Raw genomic sequence first — 19049 nt, forward strand, 5'->3', positions numbered from 1 at the left:
ACCTGTTTATTAAGGTACACAGCTAATGCAAAACAGTACAAAACAACACAAATACCTAAATTTGTTCACCTTGTACATACGTTTGTATGATATGATCTGTAGCACTTTCTGGGAAGAGACTCTTAATATTGTATTAGGGCTGGGCGACCTAACTAAAAAAATATCAAGATAAAATGTTTATTTTCACTTAGCATTCATAATTATTGACAATTTTTTAATGACCTTTTATATAATGAGGCAGAGAGAATCAGATGAAAAGGTTTAATATCAGTTATTTAGCTACTTTAGCCTATTTATCAAGGTACACCGGTACTAACTTTAATGTGAATACAACAATAAAACACTTTGTGTTTTAAACTTGTACATAGGAAATGTTTACATAACATCATCAATTATTACTTATTCTCATGAGCTAGTCTTAATTGTGGATTAAGTCTGAATGATAAAGCTGAAAAATCATGATATACTTTTCCTGTTTAGTCAATATTGATAATTATTTATATTATTTAATGACCTAGTTGTTTTAAATTCCTGCAGAAAAAAAGGTTTAATTTGAATGTAACTATGTTGACCCATTTATCAAAGTTCTCAGGTTTTAATCTTAACATTTACAGAACAATAAAAACAAGAATCCAAATAAATGAAGAAAGACGAAAGATTTTACTTTGATGCACATTAAATAAAGGCAGCACATAAAACCTGAAGGTGGTGCTGCATAGAATAAACTGTAAAATCTGACATTGTGAGTTTCATGATCAAACCCCAGCAGAAGAAAATGATCACCCGTCATTTACCATTAAGTGCAAATGTAGTGGAGTCATTTCGTACTTAGACCGCCTTAGTAATAGCTTTTCCTGACAGTGATGGAAGCACAATGAGTGAAGAAAGTGACGGTTTCTTATTTATTAGCTTTTCACTAGTGAGGCGGTTCTGAAGCTCCTCCTCGCTCCGTGCCCTGCAGTTCCCTGAATTATTTCCAAGTCTCAGCCAATTTGTTTATATGAATCACACTGATAGATTTATGCTGGTGTGGCGGTGCACACCGTGGGGGCCGGCTGGACACCGGAATAAAAGAAGCAGTGAGAAGTAATTTGGCTGATGACCAGCACAGAGTAAATCACGGCAGTTAAAGCTCAGAGCCACTTTTACTGGTTAAGAGTCTCCATCATCCAGCAGCCACACAGTTCGTTCTTTTTCAGTCAGTGACTTATGATTTCTATCAGGTAGGTTCAGCATATCCAGGTAGTTTTTAACCTTTTAGTTTAAATGTTATTAAAAGGTTAAAGAATTCCATGTATTTATCTTTTTATGGATCCAGTAAATGCAGCACAGCAGGTGAATTACAACGGTTATCTCTTTATTTCACGCTCTCAGATTATTCAAAAATGTGAATAATTTTAATTAAATTTAGACCACAACCACACATTTCTGAGAAGGCTGTACTGATTTAAATCTCTTTTTTGACACTGATGTTAAATAATCCTGCATTCAGCTTCATTTATTGCCCTTGCCTGTTGTTCTACTTGTTTTGTGCCATTGTCTTCTTTAGAGTTAGTGATTGTGCGTTTGCTTTTACCTCTAATTAACCCAGAGTCTCTTTTTAACCTTCTGAACCTCTCATGTTGCGTTTTTTACTCAATGTGGGCTTATTTTTCACAGCAACATAAAGTACTGCACCTCTACGGAAACAGAACAACCACGACTAGAAGCAGAAATAACTCAGAAATGTATTTTGTGTAGTACATCAAAGGTATAATGTCATATATCATAAAAAAATAGCAATGAAATGTACAATTTTTGATTGTTTATTTGACAGAAAAATTACAAAAATTGGAATCAGCTTGTACAACATTTTTTCCAACTGACCACAGGTTTTACCAACGCTAGAAAAAAAAGGTGGCTCTACACATTATAGATATTTTACTACTTACAGGTCTTGATTGTTTCCATATCTATCACCTATCTGCTTTTGTTAAACACAGCCTGCAGTTCAGCTGAAAAGTCGCAGAATTTTTGTTAAATGACTGTTTCTCGCAGCTGAGTCACAATTGGCCTCTCAGTTGCACAGAGAAATGCAGAATTTATTGTTTTTTGCACATTTTAGCTAGTTTAAGCTGTTTATTTTTGACAAATTTTAAAATAGGATATGTAGAATTAAGTGAATTTGATGAAATGTCAGGATTTTGTTCCTGACATGAACAGTTAAAGTCCAAAAACTGTCAAAAGCCCAATAGTCTGGTAATTCTTTCTGCTTTTACGGTTTCTGGCTGTGATAAAAGGTGAAAATTTGGCAGTTTTTAAGAAGATGACATGTTTTTCAAAGCCTCTGGCAGGGTTTTAGGTTCAGAGGGTTAATGACTTGGCTGATCTGTATTGAAGTCACATTTTTAAAATTCAAAATCAAGGCCTGAAATTCACAGTTGTGACTCAAAACAAAGAAAAATCTATTATCTGTGACAATTTCACAAATATACATGAAGTGGCAGTTTTCCAAATTGAATTTTGTAGTAAAACCTTAACTTTCTGCAGTAGTTATTTAGTTGCAAGGCTGTTTCCCAACCAGTATTTTAAGTAACAATCTCATTGCTCCACAGTCCACCTGACAGCAGTCACTTTGATTCATCGGGTAACCTGAGCCCGGTCAGCTCCCAGCTCAGCTCTGAGCCCGAGGAGCGCCGACATCCAGAACCCTGCCACCCAGCAGACGCTCGTCCACCTCTCCACAGCCAGCCGGCCACGTGGAATGAGGAAGAAGAGGAGGAGGAAGAGGCTGAGAAGGAGCTGCATGCATTACCAGAGCCTGGTTCCAACAAAGACCTGAAGGACTCCTCAGTCATCCAGCCAAAACCAGCCTTGTACAGCCAGGACAACAGGAATCAGAGCAAAATCTGGTATGTAATAAACTTATTTAAAGTTGAATAGCACTGAGCTGAATTTGTGAATGTAATTTTATTCCAAAAACCAACATTTGTCAGTTAGATTGCAGGAAGCAAGTAGAGCTTCGAAACCCAAGTTTTCTGCTCACACTGGTCTTTTCTTTGTCTCATCAGAAATTAATCGTCCTTTTATTTTTTAGCGTCAATGAATGTGTGCCTAAAATGTGAATGTAAGCAAAACAATAGATCAATCAAAGATAGATTATCCTGTTCACTTTCAGAATAACAGGAGAAACACAAGAAAACTAGATGCTGTTTTGTTGCGCTTATAGGCTTCTCTGAAGGTTTTCTTTTCTCTGCAGGAGCTCAGGGCAGTTTGTGTTTTTATTCAAGTGTAGAACAACTTTGACCTCCATGTCACCTCAGACCACACTACACGAATGGCAAATAGCAGCTAGTGGACACAACTAAAGTTCTGTGACAACCATGGAGGTTTATGTGTTGCCTGTATGGTGAATATTATGGTGTGAATGGCGATTTTTGAGAGCAAAGTGCCACCTGACATCGAGAAAGCAGAAAAATGGAGCTTTTTGAGTATAAACCAATCAGCATTTGTCTTCTCCAATTTTAACCAATCAGCCCTGAGATCTGCAGAAAGAGGTTCTACAGAAGCGGCACCAATTTTTGGGATCCCCTAGAATAGCCCACAAGTTTCTCCAGTGGAAAATGGCCAAGAATCTTCTCCTATGATGCAAAAAATAGACAAATAAGAGGAAAATCCCAGCTGGCATTGGGTGAAAGGCGTGTTACACCCTGAACATTTCATTTAGAATCACTAATTAACCTACCAAACCTATCACAGTGGGAGAAATGCTAAATCCTTCCTGCAAAGTAACAGTTCTAATGGATAAAACTTTCTTCCAACCAGATGGCAGGGAAAATAAACAGTATGCAGTTGAGTACATCATCACATTATGGAAATTACTGCCACAGCCACATAAAAACCACCCAGTTACAGAGAAAATTAACAAAACTCGTGCTGTCACTGGCATATTAGCATTAGCATTAGCATTAGTCATTGGCTTAGTTAAAACTAAAATTGGCTAACGCTCATCCAAGCAATTTCAAATTCAACACTGGACTTCCTCGAGTCCCCAACAATTCACTTGCCAAGTTTAAAACTAGCAGAATGTGCAGACACCAAACACAGAAAGATAGATATTCATTCATTTATTACTGACTTTTGCGATAAACCATTGGGAAACTTAAGTTTACATGTAGATCCTAAAAGCGTGACAACTCTGAGAACAGATAAAACACACAGAGAAGAGGCTTGAATTTAATCACAGACACATTTCTGATATTGTGCAGGATTATTTATAAGCCTATCGAGTTTTCTATTGTCTCAGGAGATGATTATTTCTGATAAACACCAGTGTAGAAAGAGAGAAAAAAAAGATTATTTTAAGATGTAAAATTGGGATCAGGAAGACATGAGAGCAAGGAGCTGATTTTAAATAAATACATCTCTCAGGATGGGCGAACAAGAGATCTTTTCTGTGTTCTTTATGTCTTCTCAAAAGCCCTTTCCTTGATCTTTCTCAGTTTCTTCGAGGACGGCCCTCCACCTTGTTCTCCATCCAAAGTCCGCTGGTTGAAAGCGTACAACAAAGTGAGAGTGAAGCTACTTGAGGTAGGAAATACCACTTCGTCTACTCTCAACATCTGCCATCCCTTTATCTGTTTCTCTACCTTTTACACTCACAAACACTCATGATTATCTTACATACATTTCACTAGAAGACATACAGATATTGGTTAATTTAGTGGAAGCTGGGTCATTGAGAGCAAACTAAAGAGAACCAAACCACACATAGATCCAGACGGGCACATTAACTCTGCTGCTTCTCTTCCTCTCTTTCATGTTCTTTCTCAACCTCTTTTCCCTCCTCATGAGTTGGTTGAGTTTCCAGTCATGCCACAGCAATTTGCACCAATTTTGCGCTCCTTAAGGATTTCCGCTTTGATCTGGGAAGCTCCTTTTCAGTGTCGGCTCCTTCAGATCGCTCTGCTGCAACGCAAACTTCTTCCAAAGCGATTCCTCAGATCGCCGGTTTACAGTCGACTGCTGTGTTGGGGTCTGTCTGAGTTTGGCAAATGTCACAGTTGCATGTGGCCCGTCTGTTGAGTGTTTTCTCTCTTGTTTATTTCCCTTGTGGTGTGAACTCATTACAAAAACTTGTGTGTGTCTGTTGTCATGAAACATTTAATATGGCTAAAGGTAGCTACCTTCACCCACCTTGCCTCAAGCCATTGCTTTCTAACAGACCCTAGAGGAATGATTTTGTTTTATGGGTTTAGGTCATTTGCATGTGTGATAAAAATACAGGAAGGAGTTGAGTTTATCGAGCCATTTCTGAAAATTACATATAGAAAACGACTAAAACAAGCAGACAAATTATTAAAAAGAGATGCACATTGAAGCAAATGGTGCAAATGAAATATCAAACAGTAAGCAGAGCAAATAATCTCGTCTTGTTATGTGTGTTTGTGTAAGTTTAAGGATAAGGAACGAAGAAATAGTCATTTGGTGGAGTGAGAATCAGAAAGAGCATGATCAGCGGGGTTAAACCTTCCTTATTTCCTTTCAGTCAGACCTGAAAATATACATTTAAAATCATTCATATATAAATCAGTCTTTGCAAAGCTTGAGTGTTTTCCTGAATATATGCAGTTTCCCTAAATCTCTGCATCAGAAGTTGAGACTACAAAGTTAGCATGAAACATAGAGGCACAACAGATGCTTTTTTACCTTCTATGGCTTCAACTGAACACTTATCATTCAACAAGTAAGCAGTAAATTATTAACATTTTGTCGGAAAAGAGAAATACTATCTTTTGGATGCATAAACTCATCAGTTTCAATGTGGTGGACATCCACTGTAATCTCTATAACAAGATAGGATTGTTGCCTTTATGACCGTTTCAACAACAATTTCAAAAGTAAACACTTCATAAATGTAAAATTTGTGTGAGAGCTGTTGTATTGGATGGTACAGGTGTCAGACTGGGATCTTTCTGAGACCAGACCACCCAATCTGCACTAATTGACATTCCTGTACAACTAAAATGGATTATTTAAGTTGGTAGGAGAAACACGCTTTCTGTTTCTGTTATCTTCAATTCAGGTGAATCTGTCTGACTTGACAATGATAGTAGTAATTGTAGTTAGCATATATTGTGATAAAGTGTTTACAATTAAAGCTATTATGAATTTACATTTTAAAACAATACTTTAAGGTTCAAAACCTGTAAAAACAGTGAAAGTAACAGCAGATATGAGCTGATGGTGTCAGTTCAACTAAGTTTATCGTCTTTTCTGACTCAGACTTGTTTGGTCATAAGTCAGGACATTTGGGGAAATCCCTCTGAAACCTTCATTCTATCCTGAGTGAAACATTTCTTTACCACTTTTAATAAGTGTTTGGGGTCATTGTGTTGTTGAAACATCCAACTTTGTCCAAGATCAGCCTTCTGGATGATGATTTTAGGTTTACCCGGAGAATGTAGAGGTGATGCTCCTTCAGCATTTTCCCATTTATTTGTGTAAAGCAACAATTGCACAGAGCATAATACTGCCACCATCATGCTTGACAGTAGTTCTGTCCGATAATGATAATTTTTGTTTATTTGAATATTTGTACACAGTTTTAGGGAGTTTTAGTTGTACAAATCATTTTTGCACAGTATATTTTATACACTGTATTTTTTTAAAATTAGAGCATAATACTGCCACCACCATGCTTGATGGTAGTTCTGCAGGATATTGATAATTTCTATTCATTTTGATACTTGTATGCATAGTTTTAGAGAGTTTTAGTTATACAAATCATTTTTGTACAGTCAATTTTTTACACTGTTTTCTTAAAATCAGAGCATAATACTGCCACTATGTGCTTGATGCACATAGTTTTAGAGCATTTTAGATATATGTCACTTTTGCACAATATATTTTTACACTGTTTTTTGTCCATATGATATTATATTGCATCTTATATAGTGGTCATAACCAGTCTTATGGACTTTAAGAGTGAGAGTGTGTGTTTGGGTTAGACAGAGACTTGTGCAGGTTTAACAGTTTCATGATTATTTAGAAACAAAAGCTGTTCCAGAACCTTTCAGTTGTACTCTGTCTGCTGTAGAACTTCTTGCCAGAGAGCAGCTTGGTAAACAGTCCATGATGGGATTCGGTCATTAATGATGTCGGTGGCTTCGGTCAATCAGCGTTTGTATGCAACATCCTGGATGCATAGAAGTGATGTCCCAATGATTTTCTCTGCTGTCCTTGTTACTTTCTGTTGGACTTCCAGTGACCAAAACAGGGGTTTTTGCAACTTTTTGCACACTGGATATTTTTACAACACATATATGTAAGTTTACATTGCCTAGTTCTTTTTACATTATTTTACATTGTTGCTCACTGTATATTATTTACACTGTTTATTTTTTACAGTACATCTTACAAGTATATTATTACGTTGGAGTTTTTAGTATGTTTTAGTATTTCTCTGAATAGATTCTGTGCTTAAATATTTCATGTGACAAATAACAGATAGTCTTGAGTCAATTTGACTGTTATTGGCGCTATATAAATAAAACTGAATTGAATTAAATAATATCTGTCCATCTATAATAACGTTCAAAAACTTTCAGTCCTGTTGAATCAGAACCACAACAGCAACATGGTTGCATTTTAAGCATAAAGGCAGACACATGCAGAAATATATATATATTTTAAATTAGTTTATTTTGTTATATTTGAGTTGTATTAAATATTATACATATTTCATTCATATATTATAAACGTAAAAAAATAAATTACATTCACTAAAATACAGATTTTGATGTTGACATTATGTCAATTTTGTTAGGAAACTATTCATTATATTTCAAACATTAAGATACACATTTTTTCTTTTAAATATCTGTATAATAACATTTTCTTCCTGAAATATATAAAATGAAAATAGCATCATTTTATGGTCAACACTTGTAAAGGAATAAACCATTTTACCATCTATAAAAACACAGATTTTGGATATATATATTATTTACCATTTTGAACTGTTAGTTATTGTTGTAAATGTAAATGGATATTTACAGAGATTCTACTAGTTATTATGTCTGATTTAAGCAGATCTACAAAATAACAGTAAGTTGTTTTTAAAAATAGAGTGAAAACCAGTTTTTAACAGTTTAACATCTTCAACACTTCATTAGAAGAACACAACATGGATTTGAGTCACATCATATACACAACATAAACAATTAAAACTGAAACTTTCAGTCCTGTTTGATTCAGAACCTCCGGTTTGTACAACAGCAACATGGTTCTATTTAACCATAGAGGCAGACACATGCAGAAATATATATTTTAGTTTAGTTTATTTGATCAATTTGGATGTATTTTGTATCTTTTAAATTTGGCCGTCCTCTCCTTTTTTTTTTTTTTTTTTTTTTTTTTGGAATTAGAGGACAATTTAGAGAATCCAATTAGCCTAATTTGTGTTTTTTTTGTGTTGTGGGAGGAAACCGGAGCGTCCCGGGGAAAACCCACGCAAGCACGGGGAGAAAACACACAACTCCCCACAGAAACATGAAGAAGTGTTTCTGTGAGGCTGCAGCGCTGAACGCTGAGCCACTGTGCTGCCCTTAGGATAGAGGGAGGACAGAGGGAGGAAAGAAGGAGGATAGAGGGAGGACAGAGGGAGGAAAGAAGGAGGATAGAGGGAGGACAGAGGGGTGAGAAAGGGGTGAGAAAGGGGGAAAATGGGAGAAAGATGGTAGGAAGTTGGTAGGAAGTTGGAGAAAGGAAGTTTAGAACATCCAGCTCCAGCAACCCGACTTCTTCCTCTTCTCTTTCTTTTCTTTTTTGACCATTTTCTCCTCCTCTCTCTGCTCTGCGCTCTTGAAGCAGCAGAAGAATCTCTTCTTCTGCTGCTTCTTAACGAGGCGCTCCTGCAGCTCTTCATTGTTTTTCTGCAGGGTTTTGTTTTCTTCTTCAAATTTTTTGCTCTGTTCTGTCAGGACTTTTACTACCTCCTGGATTGACGACTTGTCCTGCTCCAGAGCTTTGTTTACCAACTGGAGATCATCATTTTTAGCTTCCAGATCCAGTTTTTCTGTCTGGAGATTTTCATTTTTACTCTCCAGATCCAGTTTTTCTGTCTGGAGATTTTCATTTTTAATCTCCAGATCCAGTTTTTCTTTCTGGAGATTTTCATTTTTAATCTCCAGATCCAGTTTTTCTGTCTGGAGATTTTCATTTTTACTCTCCAGATCCAGTTTTTCTTTCTGGAGATTTTCATTTTTAATCTCCAGATCCAGTTTTTCTGTCTGGAGATTTTCATTTTTAATCTCCAGATCCAGTTTTTCTGTCTGGAGATTTTCATTTTTAATCTCCAGATCCAGTTTTTCTGTCTGGAGATTTTCATTTTTAATCTCCAGATTCAGTTTTTCTGTCTGGAGATTTTCATTTTTAATCTCCAGATCCAGTTTTTCTCTCTGGAGAGTTTCACTTTTTATGTCCAGGTTGTTGATCTCATCTCTGAGGGTTTTGGTGGTTCCCTCAAATTCCTGATTTTTTTCGTGGAGGTCTTTGTTTTCTCTTTCCAGCTGTAGATTTTGATCTTGGAAGTCTTTACTTTTGACCTCCAACTCTTCTTTCTCAGCTTTATATTTATCCTTCAGTTTCATTAAGGTCTCTTTAGCCTTGGTTTTTATCTCCTTGTTTTTCTCCTGAAGGACCTTTATCTCCTCGGCCATCCTCTCTGTTTGCTTGGTCAGGTCCTTGTTGTGCTTTTCAAGGGCTTTGTTGGAGGCCTTGAGCTCCTTTTTTTCGCTGGTCAGAGTTACTATCTCGGCCTGCATGTCGAACCTTCCAGACCTATTGTTGTCAGATTTGTCTGGCTTTCTCGACACTTCCTCCAGCTGTTTTTCCAGCATTTTATTTTGCTCCTGGAGCGTCTTTTTAGCTTCCTGCAGCTCCTTTATCATTTTCTGCGTCTCTTTCGTCTCGTCCTTGCGAGTTCTTTCTTGGTCCTGCAGAGCCAAAAATTCCTCTTCAACCAATTCCTTTTTCATCTCCAGCTCTTGATTTTCAAGCTGGAGATCTCTGACTTTCTCCTGCAGTTGTTTCTTGTCCTTTGTCAGAAGGACTTTCTCTGCCTGGAGGTTTTTGCACTTCTGTTCCAGTTCATGTAGCTTTTTCACTTCCCCCATCTTGGGAGTGTTTTGGTTTGCTGGTTCTGGGGCCTCGTCCAACGGCTGGTCGGGCTGTTCATTGGCCTCCAGCAAATCTTCTATTGGGTTCTCCAGAAGATCTTCCAGCTTGCTACTTTTGTCCTGGTCAGAGGCGCAACTTTTGTCGTTTTGTCCACGACGAGAGGTGTTTTTCTTCTTCTTTCCTGGCATTTTACCGTCAAAGCAAAGGTGATGCCAATAAAATAAATTCCACAAAAATATTACTCAGCAGGTTGAGTTTCTGTCTCAAACAAGGTTCTTTGTCTACAGTTGGTCGTTCGGTCTCGTGAATTCTGTTGAATGCTCAGTAAATCCTAAGTACATCGCTGGATGGGAATCCGAGAATGACTGACCTCTGATTTGTTCAACCTTTTTATACTTTTGGAAAGGGTTGGACATCACTGTGATGTCATCATACGTATATGATGTTATAACACATGTAATGGCATCAAATTATGACATCACACACCAACGGAATTTTCATGTTGCCTAGCAACAAATTTGAATAATGCACCACCTACTGGCAACCAAAGGCAATGCTATGGGCCCCAAAATGAGCCCAGAAACATTCCATTGACCTCAAACTCGACGCTGCACTTCCTCTGGTGCTCAGCGACAAACCTGTTGAGTTTGAAGTGGATCGGAGACAAAGTTGTCAAGATACATGAAGACAACACACATATAGAGACTAGATTTCTCAGAGAGATCAACAGCAGAGACTTCTAGAATCTTCCGTGTTGCAGTACAGTGGATGGGGCCTCTGTTGCTAGGCAACAACAACACGTGAATTTGGAAAGTCACAGGCTGTCTCAATCTAGCAGTTAGCAAGACATGTCTGTTACAGGTAGCTAATGGTTAATCATACAGGCCTATAGTGGTTCTGATAGTCCCTGTGTCCTCAAACTACACACTAAACCTTTGGATGCTATTTCATCATGTGTGTTATAGAATTCATTTACTTGTTTTCGCAGAGCACAAATTATGTTGCTCCTCATTTGCTGCATTTACTGTGTAAAATGACATCTACATAAAGCCTCAAATTTGTGTCTGTGCAGCAACTAAGCTACAATGGCAATAGCGCGCATTCTTGGCAGTAGTGTGAATTCATGGAAGATGTAGTTGTGACTGATGGTGCATGTGTGGAAAAGAGTTTTCCAAGTGGACTTGAAATTTAATGTAATAGCTACAACTACATGTCTGTGCATGTTTGAAAGGGAGTATAATCAAGACTTTAGCCAAACCGCATTGGTAATTGGTAAGTCTAACCTTTATCTCAGGTGACTGAAGGTCAACACTGTGCTATAGGGATGACCAGATCGAGTAGTATCAGCCAGTACCCAATACCTTCTTTTTTATAGATACAGCCATAATGAAGGGCAAAAAGTTAGCGAATGTAGCACAATCCAAGGTGGCGTACAACCGGCAAATGTGAACAAAGCCGTCTTATAACGCCATGTGATGACATATTCGTCTGCTCCGCTTGCCAACTAGTTCCATGTAACCAGTCCGATGTAATGACGAAACACCTGTACATTGTTTTTTCCACAAATATAAAATTGTTCTCCACAACATCAGGTCACTCTCACCATAATCAGCCAGACTTGTTTGCATCCTGTTTGATCACCAAATATTACCTCCTCCTGTTGGCTTCTCCCGATGTAATTGGTCCCGTCTGTTTATCTCTAATTATATTTTAGCCCAGACTCATGTTTCCTTATTTTTATTTTTACTTTTTGCACTCGAAAATCCCTTCTCATGTCCATTTTTATTTAGATTTACAATCTGGTGGGATTTCACATATCTCATTAGCTTCTTGGGGAAACAAACACCAGGAATTAAATCCCAACAGGGGCCAGCTGTCGTGAGGTTGCTTTCATGGAAACATCGATTCATAAATGCCACGAGCTTAATTAAGTCAGACTGACAATGAATCAAGAGACAAGTGTTGACAAACATCTGCTTTACTGAAGAGTCCTTGAGAAAACTCAGAATCCCTGTTGTTCAGTAGCAGTCTGACCTACCAGACAGGAGGCTGACAGAAGTTTACTTCAGGGACCAATAAACCAGTGAATTATTTATGACTCATCTGCCAAACATGACTCTGTGTCTGCTTAAACAATAAATCTTCTGGGATGTCCGTCGTGAATCACATCCCTGTCTTTAAATAATCCTTTCTCAAGAGGCAATTTCGGGGAACCTTGCTCAAGGGGCTGCTCTGTTACGAGAGAACCACACATGTAAAATTTAATTATTACGACTGCGGTGGCATATTTACTTGTAATTAGTGGTTCATTTGGCTCTGAAACTCAAACAGCTGCTATAAGTGGCAGAAAAGCAGTGAAAAGATGCACAAATCTACATTAGCGATTCACACAGCATGAATTTGTAATAATTCTGGCAATTGTTGGGTCCAAAACTGTCACCACAAATTTATTCTAACTGCAACAACCATTAGCTTTATATAAAAAAGCTACTGTTTTGTTTTATTAAAGCATTTATTTCTTAAGTATTTCATTAGTTCTTGGATTCATTCATTTCCTCTCTTCGGCGAGAATAAATAAAACAGAAAGCAGTACTTCTTTCCATTATGCTCCATTGTATTCTAGACTTGTCCAAGACTTCTTCTGAATAGATCTTATTTAACACCAGGTCACTGAAATTAATTAAACTGTGGCAGCGCTCATTTAAATCTTTTGTGTCCATATTAAATTAAAAACTGTACATGTACTAATTACATCCCACTGTGCTCTATATTTAGCCTCATGTTGAACTGTTTCAGACACATTCAGAGGTTTTTAGCGCTCAAGCAACTCTATCTTTGACCAAATAACGTGATTCTGATAGAACGTGATTGGATATTTTACTGATATTTGCAGGTTTATTGATGTTCCAGAAGCTAAAAACTCTCAATGTTTACACAAACTGTCAGACACTGATGCAAAATGGTTTAGAAGGTGTGAAAATTTGCAATTAGTTTGTCTAGAACGCTGTATTTGTGGGACCTGAAGACTTTCAGTCTTGTATTTCATGTCCACCTGGTTGAACTGGTTTGTACCAGCAACACAAAGAGACTTAAGAGCAGCTCAGCAACTCCATGCAGGTGAGGACGCCTCCTTTGCTGCCACTTCTCTGCACATCTGACAGACTAATTAGTTCATCCAGTCTTGACCGTCTTTTCAACAAGTCCTCACTTCTTTAAATGCCACCTTTGATCTTTTAGAAAACCCAGACAGGAACCAGATCCCAGTTACGTGAACGCTCTGCTGCTGGTTGATGATCATTAGGCTGCTGTTGGAGGTTTTCTATGTTTGCTGATTAAGTATAGCTTAAGTGATGTGATTTTAGTCCTGTTTGATAAAGAAGAGCAGCAGTAATCAGTCATCAGAGAAAAGATACGACTGATGTTTAATAAAAGCTACAACGGACGATTTTCCGAGGACCAATCTGCATTTTAAATATCGTCAGTGGTGGAATCTAGACATTGAGAAAATGTTCAGTTTTCATTTAATTTAACATTCCAGCAACTGTGGTTGCCATAACATTTTCTTCGTTTATGGTAAAGAAATGTATCAATACTGTTGATTTTACAGTTAAAAAATGTGCTTCATTCCATATTTTATTTATTTTAACCTTTAAAAAAAACGTTTTATTTGAAAATTTACATGAAAATACCATATGAAATAAAGTTTATGTGACCTATTATAAATTTTACAGCATTTTCCATTATCAGTTAGTATATTTTACATTTAACATGTATATTTTTAGTGTGACATATATTCAAAAATTTTGGTTATAGCTGTTAGAAATACTAAAGCATATCCCCGTTATTAACACAGAAGTACATCAGTTTGACAGGAGGTATAAACTATACTTTTTGCATGAAATAAATGCAGAAATTGCCATGCTACTTGTTGTTCCACTATCAGCACAACAATATGTACATTTAACTGGTAAAAACCGTATTTTTTTCAAGAAATAAATGCAAAAATTACAGTATTGATGTTATATATATTACAAAATTGTTCCATTAAATAACTGTACAACACAAGGGAAACGTATTTTTTCAAGATAAAAGAAAAATTTAAAAATACAGTTTTCTCCTGATTAACTTATTTATGGTGATTCAGTGTTATAAAAACAGTGTCAAACTGTTTTAGAGTTTACAGATTTTTACCATCATGGTTCGACAGTTTTTCACTGTAAAATTTGCAATTTTTTTTTTTAGTGTTCAGCTTCACACTTGTATTAATATCTTGAATTAGCTTCTTTCTCACCTTTTTTTTCTTTCTACAGTGAAGCTTTATACATTTTTACTGTCACTCATGATTCACATTCATTTAAAGTCACCTTGAATAGACTTTTTTAGATTCACTGTAACACCATCCGTCCATCTTTATTTATCTCGGAGTGACTTTCCCTCGTTGATGTCATGTTATAGTCTTTATTGAGATACAATCAGCATTAGTGCAAACTACTTTGTCTAATTTACTGTCAGAAAAGGTCAAAGAAAGTTCCCCACATCACCATCTTTCTTCATGCTTGTAGTCTTTTCATGCAGATTAATGAATGATTAGTGTGCAGGTATCAGTCGTCACGACGCCGCGCGATCTCGTCTACATTGTTGTAAAATCAATGAGAAAATAAACATAACTGCCTTTGTTGTTGATATTCAAAAGGAGGAGGAAGTCTCCAGGTTCTCCACTGGCCAGCAGTTATCCCCTTAAGGACGAAAATAGTCGTTTTGTCTTTGTACCATGGCAACGATGTCCCATTTCTATGGAAACGCAACCTTATATTTGTTTATGATTAGAGTGCTATTACTGCAGCTAAGCGTGTGTGCGGTTGCTCTGAAATTGTCCTCATAGAATGATCAGAACGAAGCTTTCTGCAGCTCCTCGTCCACTTTACAAACCACAACCTGCCAAGTGAACTTGTCTTTAATTGTGACTGCTCTCATTAGGTCCTCTGCTGCTTTGTCTTTCTTTTGGTTATATTTCACATTTATTTTTGTGTTTTTTTAGTGTATTTCAAACACTCTCAGATGGATTTGGATGGATCATATTTGTTGACTGAATCAAAATAATCAGATTTTGTTGATGATCTGGGAATGATTTGGCCGTTAGTAGATTTGTGTTTTTTGCAACATCATGCTGTAAACAGTATATGATAAGAAGGGAAATATTGCAGGATTCACAGCTTTAACTATGAAAGTCAAACTGTTTATTTTACATTTGTTGCAGATTTGCATGGCAAATGTGTGAAATACTTTTTTTGTTGCATGGGTGACAAATTAAAGGAAAAAAAAAATCTGTGGACAAATACTATGATTGTCGATGCTTCCACATTAATTGTTTATTTAATTTGTTTGACTATATAATATTGTAAGCGCTTAACATTTAAGTTACTCTGGTTAATTTATATTACAGACAACATTGTAGGATGTTAACCTTAATAATGAATTAATGAAAGTAAATGTGCATTTTATATAATACCATAGGGCCTTTACTGCAGTATTTACATTACTCAGTTGGTCTGCAGTTGCATAAAGTGGGATATTATTGTAAGGTACAAAAATGAATGCAAATATGAGAATAAATAACTCAAAATTGCAGATATATGGGGGGAAAAAGTGGTGTAATCCGATGAGTCATCTTTTGCCTTACTGTCAGTAAGTGGGAGAGTCCATGTGGGACGTAAACCAAGAGATTCATAGGTCTGAACCCTTTTCCGCCAAAGTTCTGGGATCCAGAGGCTCTCTTTAGATGTTGGGAGGCATTTTGGTGGCTGGATTTGTGTCCACTTGCCCCTTTAGCCTCATAACAAACCCATTAGGGCTAGTTAAGAATGAATAATGATCATGCATTTTTAAACCTTTGCAGTCTCAACCCAATGGAATACCAATTGGAGATTGTGGATGAAGCACCAAACAAAGGAATATTTTCTGGAAGAATGAAGTCTCTTTAGTAAACTTTAACTTGGAATTTCAGAGACTTGGAAAATCAATGAAATGATGACATGAAGCTCATTTGGTGGCCCAACAGCTACCTTAGACACTCTATGTTGGTTTTTCCTTTAATTTGTCACTCGTCTGTCACTTTAGTGGCGGCATTTATAATGCATTTATAATGCAAGAAAGCATTTTGTTATATCTAATCGCATTTTTTGATTTGGGACAATTGACTAAACCTCCAAACAGTTTTCAGTACACATCGATTTACAGTAAAAAGGGCAACTCCAACAGTATAAATGACAACTAGATGAAGCTCTACAACTTCTGCTCTGCTCACAAGTCATCCCTGATTCAGTCCTGTCTTTATGAAGTGGTAAACAAAGATAACACTCTTCTAAATTGGCTCCTCTGGTTAACATGACCTTCTGCTTTCAATCCACTCCGAAGCAAACTGAGACACGAAGACAACAGGAACAGATAAGGTATCAAAAGAGTTTAAAATGATAGCCAGGTTTCCTCATTTTAGCCGACAGCCGCTAAAAATCTAAAAAATAATTAGCTTCTTTGGTTGGTGTGGCAACAGCAGACCTCTCTGCCAAGTCTGTGATTTGAAATTCCAGACTTCTCATGTGCCGTTTAAGTTAATGAAGTTGAAGTAATTATAGTGGAGTGTAGCAGATAAATAAAAAGCTACTCAATCCCTGGCAAACTAGATTGGCTCTTATTAGCCCTGAACAACAACACAGAGGAGAACATGTGGTTTAGCTTCGTAAAGGACTCACTGCTGCAGTAACTGACTCCAAGTTTGTTTACCATGGACATTAATTCTTGACAATCTAGATCTTAATATGCAAACCTTTTTATAGACACATGAATGAACATAGACCATTCTGTCATACATGTCCAAACCCAGACAAATGTATGTAGGTTATATATATATATATATATATATATATATATATATATACATACATACATACATACATACATACATACATACATACATACATACATACATACATACATACATACATACATACATACATACATACATACATACATACATACATACATACATACATACATACATACATACATACATACATATATATATATAAATAACCCACATACATTTGTCTGGGTTTGGACATGTATGACAGAACTGGAGCGAGTTAAACATGAGCTGAGATAAAGGAGGCAACCAAAAGATATTGCACATGACCCGAAAAACAGGCCAGTCTCTTCTTCCCCTTTTGGCAAAAAAAAAACACTCTGAAGACAGAATCATTAACATGAACAACTGCAGAGGAACAGAAAAGGGGACACAAAAAGATGAAGGCAGGCTTCAAAATTCAACAGAGACTATTATCATAATGTGTGGGTTTGCTGCTTTTGAACCAACAAATTTGAACACAATGCAGGTTGTCTTGGTGCTTTTAAGAAGCATGACAAAGCAAAACTCTTTTTTTGGTCATTTTTGCATCATCTTTCAACATCTGCATGGTTTTATAGTTATTCTCCACTTGAAATCTACATCTGACTGTAGAAAGTTTGTAGTTTGTGCTGCTTTGTCAGCTCCAGTGGCTTTAATTCACAGCGGCAAGAGTACAGAATCTCGAGAAACTTGTCAAATATTCCTGTTTTATAAACTCCGCATGTTTCAAATCCTCAGTTTCGGGAGCAGCTTTGAGGCTTTTTTATTCTGTAAAGCATCAGTAGTGAACCAGATTTTAGCCACAGTTGATGAAACTTGAACAATACTGTAAGATGTGCAGATCTTTCTGTGGTTATAACTTCACTTTAACTGCAACACTGGGGCACAGATGACTAGACTTTTCATTTTTCCAATGAATGTAATAGTTTTTGGACAAACACTGCAATAAGTAAATGCAAACCATCAACTTTCATCAGCCTCTTAGAGCCTTTGGCAACCAAATTGTATCCCAACTCCAGGAATGTAAGTGTTATTGTTGACTCAGAAAGGAAATTTGACAGTAAAGGAGCACTATTTCTAAAGAACATTGATAAATTGCATCTTATCCACTCAAGGCTCGACTATTGTAACTCCTCCATGTCAAGTTTGCAGCTGGTGCAAAGATAGGGTTAAGGTTTTGTTGTATTTGTTTTTAAAGCCATGCATGGGTTGACAGCTGGGTACATTTCTGAACTTCGTTGCACTTCCACCTCAGAGCCCCTCAGATTTTTAGAACAGCTGCTGTTATTGTTCCATGATGGAGGTTGGTGGGTTTTGGTGATTGAATTTGTGCGTTAGCCTCTTCAAAACTTCGCAACAGCCTTCCTCTTGCAATAAAAGTTGAAAAATCTCAAGACATGCATGTTTTTAATTGCTTTTAGTAGCTAAATGGTCCAACATTAATGTTAACATTAAAGTCAAGTCCCTTATTTATGCCACCAACAATCTCTTCTGTCTCCTAATGTCGACTTTGTCGCTCTTTCAAACTGACCCCTTACCACATCACAGAGGGCAAGCTTAGTTGTGTAGGAATGAAACTTTGTGAAGCCAAGTTTGTTCTTGAGTCATTCTGCTTTTCTGTTGCAAAAAAAAACACCTGCAACATCAACTCATCAGAGAATTCCAATTTGTTGATTTGATATTCCTTTTCATGTACAGATTAAACAATAGTGATAACAGTGATAACATTTTGCTAAGGCTAGTGACTGGTCCAATGGGGCTTCTGGTGTAGCACCTTGGGCTGGTACCCTGGTCTCTTGAATGGATAGTGTACCACCTGAGGTCACTGGAGCTGTTACTTGGGTACCTGGGGTTACTGGAGCCGGTATTTGGGCACCTGGTGTTGCTGGAGGACCTTGGGTTGCTGGGGGACCATGGGCTTCTGTGGGACCTTGGGCACCTTGGGTTGTTGGGGAATCTTGGGTTGCTGTGGTACCTTTGGCACCTG

General features: G+C 37.1%; 2 protein-coding genes across 2 annotated transcripts in view; one reads left to right on the forward strand and one right to left on the reverse strand.

Annotated features, from left to right (window-relative positions):
- LOC111565599 (protein unc-13 homolog B-like) overlaps positions 1 to 19049 on the forward strand; it is a 279044-nt gene that overhangs the window by 93704 nt on the left and 166291 nt on the right. The window contains exons 11-12 of the mRNA XM_055011386.1: positions 2595 to 2891; positions 4482 to 4569. Of these exons, the coding sequence (XP_054867361.1) occupies positions 2595 to 2891; positions 4482 to 4569 (385 nt within the window). The remainder of the gene's footprint in view (positions 1 to 2594; positions 2892 to 4481; positions 4570 to 19049) is intronic.
- LOC129349133 (girdin-like) lies at positions 8370 to 10471 on the reverse strand. Its single transcript, XM_055011387.1, has one exon. The coding sequence runs from the start codon at positions 10347 to 10349 to the stop codon at positions 8754 to 8756; it is 1596 nt and encodes a 531-aa protein (XP_054867362.1). The 5' UTR covers positions 10350 to 10471; the 3' UTR covers positions 8370 to 8753.

This window comes from Amphiprion ocellaris, chromosome 6, assembly GCF_022539595.1.
Source record: "Amphiprion ocellaris isolate individual 3 ecotype Okinawa chromosome 6, ASM2253959v1, whole genome shotgun sequence".
NCBI classification, from domain to species: Eukaryota; Metazoa; Chordata; class Actinopteri; family Pomacentridae; genus Amphiprion; species Amphiprion ocellaris.